The 17,877-nt window shown below is 30.8% G+C and overlaps 3 protein-coding genes across 9 annotated transcripts; 1 reads left to right on the forward strand and 2 right to left on the reverse strand.

The window, feature by feature from the left end:
• Positions 1 to 132: 132 nt before the first annotated feature.
• Positions 133 to 1,047, reverse strand: LOC116403903. Its single transcript, XM_031885848.1, has one exon. The coding sequence runs from the start codon at positions 1,045 to 1,047 to the stop codon at positions 133 to 135; it is 915 nt and encodes a 304-aa protein (XP_031741708.1).
• On the reverse strand, positions 1,044 to 1,640 carry LOC116403904. Its single transcript, XM_031885849.1, has one exon. It carries the CDS (start codon positions 1,638 to 1,640, stop codon positions 1,044 to 1,046), a length of 597 nt encoding a protein of 198 aa, XP_031741709.1.
• A 9,932-nt stretch (positions 1,641 to 11,572) lies between these two features.
• LOC101222713 (homeobox-leucine zipper protein HOX3) lies at positions 11,573 to 17,645 on the forward strand. Of its 7 annotated transcripts, none has more exons than XM_031885241.1 (4): positions 11,573 to 11,809; positions 12,124 to 12,305; positions 12,418 to 12,491; positions 17,281 to 17,645. In XM_031885241.1, the coding sequence occupies exons 1-4, from the start codon at positions 11,719 to 11,721 to the stop codon at positions 17,537 to 17,539; spliced, it is 606 nt and encodes a 201-aa protein (XP_031741101.1). In that variant the 5' UTR covers positions 11,573 to 11,718; the 3' UTR covers positions 17,540 to 17,645. The 7 variants fall into 7 exon arrangements, with proteins under 7 accessions (XP_031741101.1, XP_031741103.1, XP_031741100.1 ...); XM_031885243.1 differs by having other exon boundaries at positions 11,574 to 11,809; positions 12,412 to 12,491; positions 17,364 to 17,507; XM_031885240.1 differs by having other exon boundaries at positions 11,575 to 11,809; positions 12,127 to 12,305; positions 12,412 to 12,491.
• The last annotated feature ends 232 nt before the right edge of the window (positions 17,646 to 17,877 follow it).

The following is a 17,877-nucleotide window of genomic DNA, read 5'->3' on the forward strand; positions in this document are numbered from 1 at the left end:
TCCCCCATAATAAAACATACCACTTAATAACTATATGATCCTTAATATAGTTATTACTATTTCCCAAAACTAAAATATAACACCTTATCAATATCTTCCTAAATAATTATATTTACCTAATACCTAATACAATTAACTAAGAGGCAATTTGGCTTGTTTGGTAATCATGCACGCTACACATAACTTGTTCGGTTGAGTCACTAGTGGTACTCCAACTACCAATTTCTTCTCCCCCATGAGCTTCAAGTCATGAAAATTTACATGGCCAAGTCTCACGTGCCATAACCATGTTGGATCTTCTAGGCTTGTTAGAAGGCAGACTTGCTTGAGTGTCTTCAAAGTTATCTTGTACAAACAATTTTGAGTTCGCTTCACCGACATCAAAAGCTTTCCACTCCTGTCAGACACTTTCATGACATCTTCTGTCATCTGCACCTTGTTTCCATTTTCTGTCATTTGCCCGAGGCTTATGATGTTACTACATAACTTTGGAATGTAATACACCTCTTGGAGAGCCTTTTGATCACCGTTCTTGCACTCGAACATGACCATTCCTTTTTCCATGAACTGAATGATTAATCCATCGCCAAACTTCACCCTCCCAGTGAAGCTTTTATCTAATTCTATGAACTTCTCACGGTGGCCAGTCATGTGGTTACTAGCACCGTTGTCAAGATACCAAACACCATTATTTTCTCCATTCTTGTCGTTGTAATACATCTCTGGCAACAACCGCTCTTTCCTGAGTAGTATGGCATTCTCCTGATCACATCTAGTGTGTGTCCCCTCCTGGGACACGACCATCATCGAAGCTAGTTCTTCTTCGGTGACACAAGTTAGATGAGCTTCGTCGTCACGACCTTTTCCACGACATTCCGATGCGTAATGTCTCATCTTGTTGCAAGTGAAACACTTAATTTGACTTTTATCACGAGTGCCATTTCTAGTGTTGCTAGTGCCTCCCGCACTATTTTGATGCTCAGTGCCACGACCACGTCCTCGCCATCTTCCTCGATCGGTACCACCAAATCCGCACCCTTTGTTCATCGAAGAGTTGTCACCACTATGTCCTTTTTGTCTAGCTTTCCATTCGGCATGGGTAAGTAGGAGTTGTCCATCGGTGTTGTTATTGTTTTCTCGGAGTCGTGCTGTTCGAGATCTTGGAATTGCTCGATTTCGGTGACAATGAGAAGATATTTGTCAGGGACGAAATCGAGGAGCTTCTTGACCAATGATGAATCCTCAAGTGCAACTCCAAGGGTGGTGAACTTGCTTGCTAATCCGCTGATTTTTCCTGAGAACTCATCGACCGTCTCGGTTTCCTTCATCCGAAGAACATTAAACTCACTCTTCAAGGTTTGAACTCTCGCCATCTTCACCTGCTCACTGCCCAAGTACCTTGTCTTGAGACTATCCCATATTTCCTTTGCGGTCTTCTTCTTTGCGATTTGTAGAAGCACGTCTTCCGGGATGCATTGGAGAATGTATGCATGCACCTTCTTGTCTTTCTTCACATCCACTTCGGCTCCTTTCGCTGGCTCTATTGCTTCCCAAACTCCTTGGGCATCGAGGATTGCTTCTGCCTTTATCGTCCACACCGTGTAGTTGTGTGGAGTTAACATCGGGTAGAGAATCGTCATTTCGCCATTCTCCTTTGTTTGCTGCGAGATGCTTGTCATCTTCGTTAGAATATGCGATGAGAAAACAACCTGCTCTGATATCATATATTGCCAAGAGGGAGAGAAAATAAATGGAACTTCTTGCATCTATTCAATTTAATGGACTAATATTTATAGTCTAAAAAGAAAGCAAATATTAGTAACCCGATAACTTAGTGCTTGCTAAAATTTTGGAGATAATTAAAAAAATAAATAACGAAAACAATAAATAGAAAAATAACTTAATTTTTCCACCTATTTAGGAAGATCATGGCAAATTTATAGCTCACAATGCATACCTTTTTCTCCCATGTAAACGAAAAGATACTCGTTGAAACTTATTTCATGTTTCTCTTGGTAAGAGTCAGGCTCATCATCTTCACTGCACTAATTCTAAAATGTTTAGTTTGTTTGTTGTCTTGATTCTATGTAACGAAAGGTATCTGATGGTTGTAAGCTTTTGAAAAATAGATCCAATATACTTTAATTTCAATTTGCACTGGTATGCCCGTATTTTTCATTGGTCCCAGTACAGTTGTCTGGAAGAGATCAACTATAAGGGCTTACCATTTATGGATAGGAGTAGTACGGTACTACAAAGGCATAATTATAAAGATAATATTAGTGAATGTATTTGGTTATAAACAGAGGGAGGGGGATTGAGGTAAGAGAGGCCATTGTTGAGTGATTTAGGGCTTGGGTTAGCATACTAAAGAGGGGAGGAGGTTCTAAGTGCCTTATATTTTGTTTTATCTTTTAGTTCTTAATCCTTTACCTTCTAATATTTTCAGTTCATGATTCTTTTTGTTATAAATTATTTTTTTTGCTTGTCTTATTAACATCAAATTTCCTGCAATTCATATTTAGAAGTTGCACACGTACACAAGACAGCAGAAGTTGAAGATATTTTCCAGATTTAATGAAAAAATGAGTTTGTTCATAGTATAGCATGTGACGTACTTTTTTTTTATTTTTTCTTTATATATATTAAACCGTGAAATCTATTTTTTCTTTGCTTTTCATAAAGTTCAACCCACTGTTCATTTATAATGCTCTTTCTATGGCTGCTGAATTATTATGCTATTCAAAATTTTATCTTGAGTCTACTAGTCACTCAGTATAAAAGAAATAAAAGTGTAATTGAAGAGGATGTCATATATAATCATAATTCTTCTTTGGTTGATGTTTAATCATTTGATATATTGTATTAGCTTTGGTGCTATGATCAATCCACCCTGGAACATATTCCCTCAAATTCTATTAGTTTTCTTAATCAGATTTTTTTACTTTGCTTTCTTTTGTTTTGGTTATTATTGCTGGTTGATTATATAGTTCAGCCAGAAATGGTGTTATTTGTCAATTTTGCATCTGATAATTGATATGTGTGTGTGGAAGGAACTATATAGATTCATTATTTATATATGTAATTCTTCTGTTGCAGGTAAAATGAAAATTTATGTTACAATTATAGTGTTTGAACCATTTTAAGTTTGTCCAATAGGTCCTTAATCTTGAAAATATACATAAGTCTATAGACTTTCAATTTTATTTCAATTAGTCCTTGAATTTGATAGATTTCTAAAATTTTATGTTTATGTCTTACTAAGTAGAATATATTGGTGGCATGTTAGACATTTTTTTAATTAATAAATCTAACAGATAACATTTAAATGTGTGAATAATGTGAATAAGGAGATTCGATAATTGATGTGTGAATTAAGTTTTATAAGAGGATTCTAATGATCTCTTATATTGAAAGTTGAAGGATCATGTTTGAGGCATAATTTTGAGCCCTTGAATTCGTCTTCCATTAGAAATATGATGTCTAAGATGCTTTATCTTCTTAGTTAGGGAGATCGTAGCCATTATGCAGCCTTTATGAGTTGTCGAATTCTGACTGCTTAATGAGGAGTGCATGCGACATATCGTTCCGGGGTGTTTTAAGCCACACCCTTCCTTAAAGTTTTATTATTAGTAAGGGACCAATCTGTAAATTACATATATTATATTTATTGTGAATTTTTTTTTACTATGGTTGGGTGTATGGTGATGTGAAATAGTTTAAGTGCTACCATACTATTTACCCTCTATTTTTATATATAAAATACTTATGATAATTGATTAAATACATGTTGTAGATTAATATAAATATTTGTACCATGAACTTACTTTGAGCAGGTTCTTCACCTATTTTGAATGTCTGTTATATATGTATGGATTTGCAGACTCTTTCTATCCTTTTAATTATGATTTGGGTTTTGATGGTCGATGGAATATCTCATTTTATAGCCAATAATATTTGTGAGGTTAGATTTTTGCATGCACTTGATGCCCCTCCAACCCTGATTTTGTTCTCCCTTCAACTTTGTAGTTAATATGATCACTTGTTTTCATACACTTTTTCCTGATTTTTTCATGCATGATTATGAGTTGGGTAAAATTGGTACACTACTCGACATGCCAGAGGAAGAGTAAGGATCGACGGAGTTCTAGACCCGATTTGGTAGAAATAAACATTCGACCTGAGTTGGCCCCTTTGTCTGATGGGAGTAGAACTTACATACCTGCAGCATGTTATACATTATCAAGAAGGTTATTCATCGAATTTTAGAAGTCTTGTATCTTTAGAGAATCCAACGCTCTCTGGTCTTAAATCACACGATTGTCATGTTCTAATGCAACAACTTCTCCCAATCGCATTACGTGGAGTTTTATCTAACAATGTTAGAGTAGCTATCACTAGATTGTGTTCTTTTTTCAACTCTATTTTCTTCAAGACTTTGTGTATATCAAATTTAGATAAATTGCAGCTGGACATTTTTGAAACATTATGTTTTCTTGAAAAGTACTTTTACCATCATTTTTCACCATTATGGTACATCTATGCGTCCATCTTATGTGAGAGGCAAAACTTTGTGGGCCCATATACCTATGGTGGATGTACCCATTCGAAAGATATATGAAAGTGCTGAAAAGTTATGTCCGTAATAGAAATCAACCGGAAGGGTCAATTGTAGAAGCATACATATGCGAGAAAGTTGTTGAATTTTGTTTTGAGTTTCTACCTGGGCTTGACCCCGTTGGACTAGGATTATTTAAAGCTCGAGAGGAAGGTTAGATCAAAAGAATGTTATCTGCTTGATCACCTGTTACACCTAGTCAACCTGTACTAAAACAAGCTCATCTACATACACTAGAAAACATAGAAGAAGTTCGGCCGTATAGAGAGTATAATTCATTACCTTTTACATGACCTTCTTTTCTTATCTACGTTCTTTTAAATAAATGGTACTCGCTATTTTGATGTCGACTTGTCGTACATAGTCGACATATGAAAATCTTGAAATCTTCCAACCCACGAAGGGCGAGAAATGAGAAATGATTGAGATATGAGCATAATTGATCATTCTCAAGCTGAATACGAGATCAGGTATGTTATATGGATGTACTTTCATGTTATTGACATAAAGTATAAACAACCGTGTCTGACTATGGTCACCATAATAGGTAATACTTGAGATTCATAAAGGTAAAGTCATGAGCACAACTATAAGATGGATTGCATATGGCCCACTTCCTGTTGTGATGACATATGAGGGATATAAAGTCAACGTAGTTTGCTACAACACAAAGTCCCGTGATGGCACCAGAACGATTCAAAACAGTGGGGTTATGTTCATTGCATCAACAATGCAGGTGGCTAGTGACAAAGATAAAAACCCAATAATTGCTAACTTGTCATTCTATGGTATGATTCAAGAAATCTGGGAAGTCAGTTAGAACACTTTTAGGGTTACATTTTTTAGATGTGATTGGGTTGATACGAAGAATCGAGTACGATTAGACGATCTTAGATTCACACTAGTTGACTTCAATCGTGTCAGTCATTATTAATGAAAAGAAAATATGTTAAATATCGTTTAGCTAGACCACATGTATACGTCTATTTGCTTAGCTAGCAGTTTAAGATCATAAAAGAACACAGTGCACTTTGTTAACCCAGTTCAGCAAAAATTGCCTATGTCTGGGGAGCTTTTCTGCTCAAGTACGGAATATTATTGAGATTCTTAATATATAACTTAATCATAGGTTACATTCAACAATACAATCATATGTATTAATTGAACCAGACTCTCTCTGACTATGTGCATACTAGACCCAGGCTCCCCCTGAGCAGATGCAGAATCCTATCGAAAACAATCGCTTCTGAATCCTTCAGCCTGTCTGAATTGATCGTTCAATTATGCAGTTCTTTCATAAACATATTCCTTATACTATCATCGTTGTACACACATTATATATTGAATCACCAGAGACCACACAAAAACTCCGTCATCACCTGTTTATTCAGTCGAGTGTGACTCTCTTGAATTGTTGGTGTTCTACCGTAATGCCCTAGTATTTTTTTTTTTCCGCACACAACACCATCGCAGACTCTACTATATATGTATATATTTTTAGAATCTTTTTAGAGAATATTTTTTTAGAGAATATCTTTTCATTGAAGAATGAATGTATCTCAATCCCTAAGTGCTAAGAATATTAGATATTCTCATAACAAACTTAAAGATTTGACAAAACAACATCTTAGCAATTCAAATTCATTCATATTAGCATCACAAGCAAGACAAGTGTTCTATGTTAAAGACCCCAGCAATGGTAGATGGTCCGTCGTTGTGAAGCCACAAGAAAAAAGTTTATTGACATTTGTCACAATAACGAGTTGGGCAATACATCCCTCCATTGCCTAGTGATTTTAGAATGTCGTGCAGACATGACTATGGAAGAAGAAATTCCATACATTGGGGTCGACTTTGAAGGCAATTGAGTAAATACATAAACATTTGGTAATATAATGTTCCTCCAAAGTTTCCCGTCATTGGTAGATATTGAAGCCTATTTAATAATGTTCCCTATTTCTTTCTTTGCAGGGCACTTTAATTCCAAACTAGAAACTGACGTGGTCACTAAATTTTCAATTATGATTCTACTTGGCACTTCTTATCTTTGTTTTTTAGTTTTTTTGTTGAACGAGCATTGATAGTTATAAACATTACATTTTATGTCATCTAACAAACTAAGTAGATCTTCATGTATGTTGATTCTATATGTTCTGTCAACTTTCTGTTGGACCCCACTAGTGGGTGATTGTTGCTTTCCATTTTCATGCCTATTGAATAATTGATGGTGAACAATAATGTATTACATATTGAAAATTATGTGTCATTTCATGGAGCTTGAGGAACAACATCAAATAATGGCACTCAAAAAACAAGTTAGTCATGAAGCTGGTTACTCGACCCCACTGTGTATCGAGGGAGCCAATAAGAAAAGTAAAGGGAAACGTTGACCTATGGGGATGTCTGAGATCACGCAGGTTAGTTGAAATGGACACAGAAGAGTTGTTGAATACAATGAGCTCGATCAGCCTATTGGTGAAAGCGTGACCAAGTTAAAGAGTTTCATTGGAACAACCATGCAAGTTCATGTTCCTATCACATACCAAGTTCATGTACCTACAGAGCTTAAACATAAAATTTATAAACTAAGGTAATTTTCTCACCCTAAATTAGTACCATTGTCCATATTTTTTTGTCACTAATGTTCATTATGCAATGTCATGTAATAGGGTGGCTTCGTAGTAGCTAGACCCCAGATCTAAGAAAAGTATGTTACAAAGTGCGGGTGTTTGTTTTCAAAATTGCAAGTCGTTGTTAACTACCGAGTATGTATTACCATATATTGAAGATTTGGATAAGCTAAAAAATCCACCAATAGAATACTCATTCATCGATAGTGAGCATTGGAACATATTTGTCGCTTCCATATTAATTAAACAATTTAAGGTAACTATAACCGTCCTTCTTTTCTTCACACATGTCAGTAATTATGCTAAAATGTAGTATATGTGTGTAGATGGTTAGCAATAAGAGTTTTGAGTTGAGAAAGAACAACAAGTACAACCATTGAATGTCACGAAAAGGTTATGGAAACCTTGCTGAAAAGATGGTAAGCCTTTGGAATATTAGAATATATGGGTTGCAATAATGCAACATGTAATGTTATAGAACTAATGATAATGTACTTTCCTTTTTCAGAAAGCAAGCACATCCAATGGTGGATAAGTTGATCGTGCTTTAGTATGAAAGAAAGCACGAACAACCAAAGATAGAGAAATTCCAGACAAGGACACAAAAGAGGTGGCCAAAAAAATCATAAGTACTTTCTCATTGTAAGGGTGTTTTTTTTTTTTTTTTTTGTACTTACTAATATACTATAACCTTTCCATGATAGTACGACCTACTTGTTTGAAGTTGTGTGACTCATTATATGAACAACGTAATTTCAGACATACTTTCACAGGCTATTGGAGGGAATGATCCACCAGGAAGGATTCGAAGGGTGGGTCAATATGTCACATCGAGTAAATGCTTCTACACTGCAAGAGAGAAACGAAAGAAGGTCAGTAAAGAAGAAGATTATGCTGAAGAGTGAGTGAGAATGACAACTCGTATCTTAGAATTAGAAGAAAAATTAATGAACCATAATGGGGTTCATGAAGTGGCAACAAAGATGGAAACTATTAACAAGAGTAAGATCAAGATCATCTTGGCTTTTAAAAGCATTGACAGGTCGGTTGATGCAAGTGATCATGACATAGAATAAGGAAATACACAAGTTCTAGAACAAGAAGTTGAAATAGAGGACTTAGACAATAGAAAAAAAAGATAAGGTAAAAGACATTTACCTTTATTTTTTACTCAAACGTTATTTTTTAATTATTGAATATCTAACCAATCTACATTTATATGCAACAAAGGTTTGAGACGAGAAGAAAGATATTAGTGCATCTGTTGAGACTTTGACAAAGGTGAAGATCGATATGAATTTGCTTTTTGTAGTTCCCTATTTCTCGGACGCAATATATTAATATGTTTATATTTTCTGCAATTATATATTCTAGGATGGAATTCCTTGTCGACTTGCGATTGGGACAAAATAGAATGTCGTCGATACTGGAACTATTTTTTACTATGACATGGACGGTGACAACGTGATGATATTAGTGGATGTGGTTGTCGACGGTGATTGCTCCGTTCCTATTCCAACAAGGAAAGGTGTGACAATGCTTTACCAAGAAATCAGTTCACAATTGTTATGGCCTCGTCATTTGGTCATTCCTCAAGACGAGAAGGTAATATGGTTCTTATTGAGTTATTTGATTTGAATATATTTCATATGGTTGACATTTTATGTTTGTAGCAACAGAGGAAAAACGAGTTCATCCAAGCTGATGAACGAGCACCATCACCGATCCAGACTAGGTAGATCATTTAGATTGGGTACTAATTTTTTCATGCGTGTTTGACCGATTAATTGAGATGTATTTTTGTTAATTCACGTTGTGTGCTTATGAATTTTTTCCTTTTTCAAAATTGTTCTATCCGATATAAATTTTTTTACCTTTTGTTCTATTTAAAAAAATATATATAAATAAAATAAAATAAAGAATTAGTCCAAAAACATTCACGTTCTTCTAGATTTATGTGTCTCTTACAAAATCCACCAAATTCTACTATTTATAAGCAATTTGTCAAGTATGGATGAAAAACAGTGGTTAGTATATTCAAGACACGTGACAATATAGATAGAACGTGGAGGGAATAGACGTGTCATTTTGTATTTTATTAGTATGTTTATAATTTTAGAAATTTTGTTATTATCAAATAATTATAAGTTAGAGGCTAATAAATTAAAAACATAAATGACCTATTGTATATTATATAATAATAAAAAGCATATACAGCAATAAAAATATATAATCCATCACTTGACATTAACTCCACATATATATAAAAATCTATGTTATAATTTTATGCATGTATTGGGAAATAACGCATTGTTTTTAGTGTAATGTGTTGTGGAAAAAGGTTGCTGGTGGTGAGGTCCAAAGACGTTTGTGTTCTTAGCTTTGGTGCTCAATGATTTCATTACTTTGGTCCTTCAACCGACAGCCAAACTTTGAGGTTTGAGGCCACACCTAAAATCTTTAACATAATATTTTTAATTAATACACAACCCCAAGCCATCTATTAACTTATTTCCCTACCCTCTCTTTTTTATTTAGTACTATTTTCTCCATCTCTTTCACACGTCTCCTTTTTTGGTTCCTTCCCTTTTCATTCTATTATAAAACTCTCCCTAACCCTCAAATTTCAAAACCCCAAACAAAGAATGTTCAAGGAAATATTAACTTTTCTTTTCTATAACATAATAATTTAAAGTAGTTGGGTTTAATTTATTGAGTGATTCTCAATGGTGAGAAGTTAGATTTTAGAAAAATCTAAATAAGTAGTTAAAAAGTTGGGTTGCAAGTATTCAAGTGATGGACTATTAGAAGGGAAATTATATTACCATCAAACTTCCTAAGGTATTTTTAAATATAGTAAAATATTACAATCTTTTAGTGATAGATTAAGATAGACGACTATACGTGACTATCACAAATTGATAATAATTTATCTTAATCTATCGCAATGCATCGTAAAGAGAATTTTTATCAATTTTTTGAATCATTTATCGATATTTGAACATAACCCTTATTATTTTATTTTTAAAACAATTAAAAAAAATAAAATATTTAACGAAATATTTACACTACATAAAAAGATAAATTATAATAAATTTTGAATATTTACACTATTATAAAACTCTCCCTATCCCTTATGGACCTATTTATAATGGTTAGAATCATTTTGAATATAGTTCAACCAACCAAATTTGACTTTTAAACTAAGTTTTGAAAATTAAAAGATTTTAATAAAATAATGTTTGTTAAAAATATTTGTATAAATTAAATTGAGAAGTAATCAAAATAGATTTTTTTGATTTAATTAATAAGATGTTTAACCTTAAAAATAAGCTATTTTAGATAAATTGATAATTGACGACAACATATAAAATATTTCTTGAAACAACAAAAAAAAATTGTTTAGAATTAATAAATTTGACCAGATATTTATAAAATATAACAAAATTTCATATTATATAAATAACAAACATTTGTAATATATTTTTATCAATGACACTGATAGCTAGCGATAGAAGTCTATCACTTGCTATCATTGATAAAATAAAAAAAAATTGCAATAACTTGGAAATATTTTAATTTATTTTGTTATTTTTAAAAATTCTCACAATTTTAAAATGTATTTAATTTTAAACCGTTCTAATAAAAAATAAAAAATAATCTTTAATGGTAAGATTGCAAAAAAATACTTATAAATATAGCAAATGTTTTTAGATTTTATCAATAATATATCCCAATAGACACAACCTTTTATCAGTTTCTATTATTGTCACTGATAGCCCCTGATAGATAAAGTTTATCAGTGTCTATGAGTAGCTATTATCGATCAAACCTAAATTTTTTCTATATTTTGTAAATATTTTGATTCATTTTGTTATATGCGAAAATGCATGCTCTAAAAGTATATGTTCTAAAGAAAATTTTCACTAGTTAATCAATATTTACAGTTTTTGTTTGTGAGTTTGGAATGTAACCAAAATTAAAAGTTTAAGTGACGTTGGAATGTATCAAGAATTGGTGGTAGAATAGAAATGAGATCGTGAACCAAGTAAAAAAAAAACAAACGCAAATTGAGTCCGAAATGCACAATTCAAAATTCAAACATCAAAGTCAAGATTACATTACATTACAAACTCATTCTATCACTAACCATGAGACAACTCCTTTTCATAAATTTAGGGTAAAGCAAAATGAATACAAAAAGTTGGGGAAAAAGAAAAGCTAACTTTTTGTGCTTTTATAATTTGTCTGCAGATATGCCATTTACATTATCTCTATGTTGTATTTAAACCTTTTTGCATATTGTCTCAACTTTTTCTATCTACAAAATTTCATCATCCATTTCTCTCTCTCCCTCTCTCTTTTTTGCCTCTCTACTTTACCTTTCTATCTCTCTCTCAAATATTACAAATAAAACCTTCAATTCTTCTTCTCTCTTGTTTTTAATTTCCATACCTTGAATTCATTCTTATGGCAATTTTACCCACCAGCACTTCAAGATTGGACCTCTCCATCTCTGTACCAGGCTTCAATTCATTTTCATCAGCACTCCCTCCATCTGGTATACGCTCATTTTCTTAATTAAATTTATGATCGTTCTTCGTTTTCTGTTGATCGGTTACCAATAAAAGCAAATGATTCAATATGCCAAACCCTATCAATAAGCTTTAATTTTTAGGGTTTGGTTTTGATAAAAAAAAAAAAAAAAAACCGGAGGATTTGTGTTGAAACCCTGTAATTAGGCTGAGTCTTGGGCAAAAGTGATGGAAAGAAATAATTGATGAGATATTGTGACCTTGTTTGTTATTTGGTTGAGTTTTTTAGTTTAGTGGTGAGTTAACATGTCTCGATACTATGACGTGTTTTTTCTTGCAGTAGGGAGAGATTTGGACATGAACAAAGCTCCAGATGAAGAGGAATGGATGATGGGAACTATGGAAGAAGATGAAGAAATTAATAACAATGGAAGCAATAATCCAAGGAAGAAACTACGTTTAACAAAGGAACAATCACATCTTCTTGAACAAAGCTTTAGACAAAACCATACCTTAAACCCAGTACATTTCTCTAAATTCCCTTTTTTTTTTCTTTCTTCATTTTGTATATTTTATGTGTTTATTTATGTACGTATTCTTTTTTTTTTTTCTTTCTTTTAATTTCTAGAAACAGAAGGAGACTTTGGCAGAAGTGTTGAAGTTGAAACCAAGGCAGATTGAAGTTTGGTTTCAGAATCGAAGGGCCAGGTGGGTTACGTTATTAATTTTCAACTTAATAATGTTTAATTTTTTTTTTCTTCCTATTATCTCACTTTCTTTATTCTCTATTTTGAGGGCTTAATTATATTCCCATGCATATTTCTTTTATTCTTACTTTTAAATAATTACATTTTTTTAAAAAAATTTATGTTTGTTTTCCTACGACATTTTGATAGTTAACTAAACACTTAAAATCACTCTTAAGCTTAAATAATAACTTCTAAAACAAAGTATATAATAAAATAAAGGAATCAGGAGAGTGGGGTAATATTTATAAGCGTCATTTTTTAAAACAAATTAGTTATTCAATAGGACCTAGAAAACTTATTTGACAAATCTCATCATGTTAGAAATAGGTTTGTATAAAAAGATTGGGATGAAAAAATAAACTTTTGCATATCACTTTTTCAAGTTAATCATAAAAGAGTTTGTGAACTATTTTTTCTAAGTATTCTATTATTTTTATTTAAACTCAGTTTGGTAAAGAAAATTGTTTTAAATAAATATTTAAAACTATTTGAAAAAGTTATTTTAAATAGTTAAATTAGCATTTCAATTTTGTTTCAAATTAAAAACATCCCTAATTCTTAACTCTTCCAACATCCTATTGCATTATTTTCACTAAAAATTTATTTATATGTTATATTTTTTTTTTCTAACCTAACATAGCTGTCTATATATTTCTTTTATCAATAATTTAACTTACTTTTACATATTTATATTTATCATGGATAAGTGCTTTCAAACACAACATAAACCGAGTAGGTTATCTTCATTTCATTTGAGAGTATACATCCAAATCAATTGAGTTGGGTTAAGAGTTGAATTTTAATTTTTTCTCTGAATGCTATGATTAAAAAAATATTATAAAATTTAAAGCTAAAAGTATATTTTTCAAATATATATATATATATATATATATATATATATAATAAACTCCCTTCCCTAACCATTTGGTTGTTTTTTAAAAAACTAAACTCATACAAACTATTTTTTTATTTCAAAATTTTTTTCTATCATTGGTTTGAAAAGCTCGTGGTAAGATTTTAAAATGAGAATGAAGTAAGTTGAAAAGTTCATATAGTTTTTTAAATTTAATGGTTGTATTTAAGAAATATATCAATCATTATAAAAAAATACATCTAATTTTAAAAATTAAAAAACAAAATAATTACAAAACCTAATTGTAAAAGTTTATAGAGGAATGTATGATTATTTGAGGTAATAAGTTATTAATTTTCAAGTGTGGAAATAAATGAAATGTCTTCTAAAGTTTCCCTAGTTGAAAATGAATTAAGAGAGAGAGAGAGAGGTTTGAGTAAAGGAATATGGATATCCAAACCAAAAAAACAAGGTGAAACTATAGAATTATTTTGTCTCTTTTCTAGAAAATAAAAAATTATAAAATAATAATAGTGGAATTATGGGGTAAGATATGCAATGCCACCAAGAGACAATAGGTGAACAAAATTATGAACAAGTAATGATGTGGTTGCCTCCCTATTACTTTTTAGATATATATGTCAATAACACATTGTCTAGGGTTGCTTCCTACGGCCTCGTGTGCCTCTACATTTCCCATATGATATTACCATTAAATTATACTTTACCTTCTCTTTTCTATTGTATCTTTTTCTCTAAGCCATGCATTAATATAAATACATATACATAGTAGGTTCAATCATTTATTTTAACACATTTATGTTCCCCATTAGATGATAATATAAAATTACATTGTTCTATATCTTATAGAACCAACTCATAAATTTTATAGAGCTTTTCTTCTCGACAAACCCTCTACCCGTAACTATTTTGTTGTTTGATTTTTTTTAAAAGAAATACTTATTTAGAATATTGGACTATGATATCATATTAGATAAACTTGAAGTTTCATTTTGACAAAATTGTAGGTCATGTTTATATGATAATTACGGTTTCTAAAATTGAGTAAAATATCTCGGCGAACTTTTCTTTAGACTTTATGATTTTAAAATGGGTGACCGTAATGAGTAGCAATTTTAGGAATAATTATATAAATATACCAAAGCCAATTGTTTATAGACTTCTATTGGTGATAAACTTTTATGTTCTATTAGTGATAGACTAATGTTTCCAATATGGTCTATCACTGATATATTATTCTAACACATTTTGCTATATTTGTAATTTTTAAAATTGTTGTTATGTATCATGATATTTTGAATCTATTTGTTATATTTGCAATTCTCGCTTTAAAAAATTTTCAGCTAGAATTAGGGTTTTAAGTGTTTGATTTTGAAAGATAAGTTATTTTGAAAAAGTTGAAAGGTTTGATAATGACCGAAAACATGTATTTTAAAAGAGATTTATGGAATGAATTTAAATAAAGATAACCTTTGTTAAAACATTTCTCTTTATAACCAAATTCAAATTGATTCCTTCATCTCCATAACATAACTTAGTTTCTCAACATACATGTTTTCCTTTACAGAAGTCATGATATTTGGAAGATATTTATCCCAAAAGTCAGTATTTGGTCCAAATTGAGAATTTCCAAAATTACTATTAGGGCCCACTTTTAAATGTCACTTAAATTATTTTCATTATTGTATTTAGAATTATATTTTGAAATTGAACTCGATTTCAATGTACTTGTTATTCTCACCTTTTTATTTTACCTTTTGCTTAATATTCCAAAACATTTATCTAATTTTCAACAATTTAAAATAATTAGTTATTGGGTATTATCTATACCTTGCTTGATGTAACTTTTCATATTTTTGAATTTTGAATATAAGAATATTCACATGGATATTTTAAACTATATGCTATGAGTACGAATAGTTTGAAGCTGTTTGAACTAATTATTATGTCAGATATTATGGGTACAAAGAACAAGTAAGAAACCAGTTAATTAAAGTTAATGGGTGAAGCAAAACATTGCATGAAAAAGGTAAATTTGTATAACCATTTAATTTGCTTTGATAATAATTAGAATCCAAGAAGACAATAATAATGTTCTTGTCTTTCATGTAAAAGGGCTTCAAATTGCATTTATTTCACTTTCACATTTCTTTTTCTTTTGTCCTTCTTTTTTGTTAGGCACAATTATTGACATATTTTTGTGAAGTCAGATCATATTAATTATTTTCAAAATATACTCCATATTTTTCAAAGTATATCTATATTATTGCATTTCCCTTTTCTATGTATTAATTAAGCATTTATTTGAGTATGAGGTAAAAAGAAAATAAATCAATAATATATCTCAACGTCATGATTAACTGGTTGATTAAACTAATTGCCATAATTATTCTTTTGGGTCAAAGTTGGTTTATTTGGTTTTTGTAGTTTAACAGATCTATTGTAGTTTGAATAGTTTGGTTAAGTCTCTAAATACCCTATAGTTTCTCTGTGCACCTAATTAATTAGTCTTCTTTGGCTCTACTTAAAAAAAAAAGTTTGTCCAAAAATTGATTTTGGATTCCAACTTTTTGTTATAAATTGATTAAAATACATTCTAGAAATGTCTACCAAGCTAATTTAAAGGGTTTGTTTTTTAATTGTAAATTGTGATGTATGTTTGAGTGAGTTTGAAAGAATTAAAAATATTTTTATGGATATTAAATTTAAACATTGACAATTATTATAACACAATTTTAGATAATTATAACATGTTTTTCGTTATCTAAAATCGGTTATCGTTTGATTAAAAGTTTTGTTTTAATTTTTTTTCATGTATTATAAATATGTTTCGTGAAATAAGTCATTTTAATCTGTATCTATTATCTTAGTGTTTTTGTTGGGTAGGATTACACTTAAATTAAAATTTAAACTCTAAAATAATAGAGTTATTATTGTATTTTACTTTTTGTTTATTATGTATTAAATTAGTATTTATTTAGATACAAGTTAGAAAAGAAAATCCTATACATACACACAAATAAACAATGAGATATTATGTCTTAACAGAATGACTCAAATAATTGATTTAAACTTTTACTATAGATAGTTTAGGTTAGAAATATTTAAATATCACTTCGGACATAATTTTGAGGCTAAATATATAGTTTCACTTAGTTGTTCTCCACAGTCTTTGTCACTTTTATTATATTGTAATAGTTTAGTCACTAACCTTTCTCCTAAATAACACATTTTCTTGAAAAGCAATATGCTTAACTTTTATATAAAGTATACGTTAGGGTTGAATGGACTTAGAGTCAAACTTAGTTACAAAAATCAAATATATATATATATATATATATATCTTTTTGTATTGAGAAACATTTTTTTTTTTTACGTATTTAGAAAACATTTTGAAATATATCTTATTATTTTACTATTTGTGTTATGTCTTCGGCAAGGTATCTTGAAAGCCCTAAATTAAGTTCACATTTTGAAGAACTATTTTAACTTGTATCATAGACCTATTTTAAAAAGATTTACAAAGTGTATAATTAAATCATAACAACTAAATTAAAATAAAGTTCACACTTTGAAGATGAACATATTAATAACACAGTGCAACAAATAAAGAAAGGTGTCTATCACATTGAATTGAAATTGAAATTGTTTTTCCTCTTTTAATAACTGAGAACTGAGTTAAAATAATATTAAAAACACATAATTATATTCTAAAATTTCGAATTGAAGGAGTAAAAAAGTAATATTAGAAAGAAAGAAAAAGAAGAATTTCAAGAGTTCTCAAAACTCTCTTATATAAAACATGCAATAGCTAAAAATATATGGTGTAAAAATGTGTAGAGTTTGAAAATGATAGGAACTCTAACGAGGTTAGATGGTATGAAATGATTAGGAGCAAGTTAAAACAAACGGAGATGGAATGTGAGTATCTAAAGAGATGGTTCGGGCTATTAACAGAACAAAACAAGAGACTACAAAAGGAGGTGGAGGAGCTAAGAGCAATGAAGGTGGCGCCCCCGACGGTGATTTCACCGCACAGCTCCGAGCCGCTGCCGGCGTCGAATCTCACAATGTGCCCACGCTGTGAGCGCGTGACAACCACCACCCTCGACAAGACCCGGATCGTCGTTTAAGTTGGTCGGCCGCTGCTCCCCCGCGTCCCTTTCCTTTTTTTTTCAACTCATGCGGAATCATCACTCCATCTTAATTAATCAAAATCAATCTTATTAATCTCTTTTCCTTTTCCTTTTCCTTTTCTTTCTTTCTTTTTTTACATTTTAGACCTTTCTCATATACTATATATTATATTATCTTTATATATATATATATATCATATTTAGAGATGGGTGTTTGGTTTTTCTTTTGTCTTTCTTTCAAATTGGGTTATATTTATATATAGTTTGTTTCTTCAATTTTTACAATACTTTGAGGTGCCTCATTCTTCATTTATCAAACATTTGTTCTTAACTTT

This window comes from Cucumis sativus, chromosome 5 (genome assembly GCF_000004075.3).
Source record: "Cucumis sativus cultivar 9930 chromosome 5, Cucumber_9930_V3, whole genome shotgun sequence".
Classification (NCBI taxonomy): Eukaryota; Viridiplantae; Streptophyta; class Magnoliopsida; order Cucurbitales; family Cucurbitaceae; genus Cucumis; species Cucumis sativus.

Bases quoted from the DNA above. Each gene is read 5' to 3' on its own strand.
- LOC116403904 (XM_031885849.1), bottom strand. From the start codon at position 1,640: ATGACGATTCTCTACCCGATGTTAACTCCACACAACTACACGGTGTGG.
- LOC101222713 (XM_031885239.1), top strand. From the start codon at position 11,719: ATGGCAATTTTACCCACCAGCACTTCAAGATTGGACCTCTCCATCTCT. The intron at 11,810-12,123 runs GTATACGCTCAT...TTTTTCTTGCAG, and splicing joins ATCAGCACTCCCTCCATCTG to TAGGGAGAGATTTGGACATG. The intron at 12,492-17,280 runs GTGGGTTACGTT...TAACGAGGTTAG, and splicing joins TTTCAGAATCGAAGGGCCAG to ATGGTATGAAATGATTAGGA.
- LOC116403903 (XM_031885848.1), bottom strand. From the start codon at position 1,047: ATGAACAAAGGGTGCGGATTTGGTGGTACCGATCGAGGAAGATGGCGA.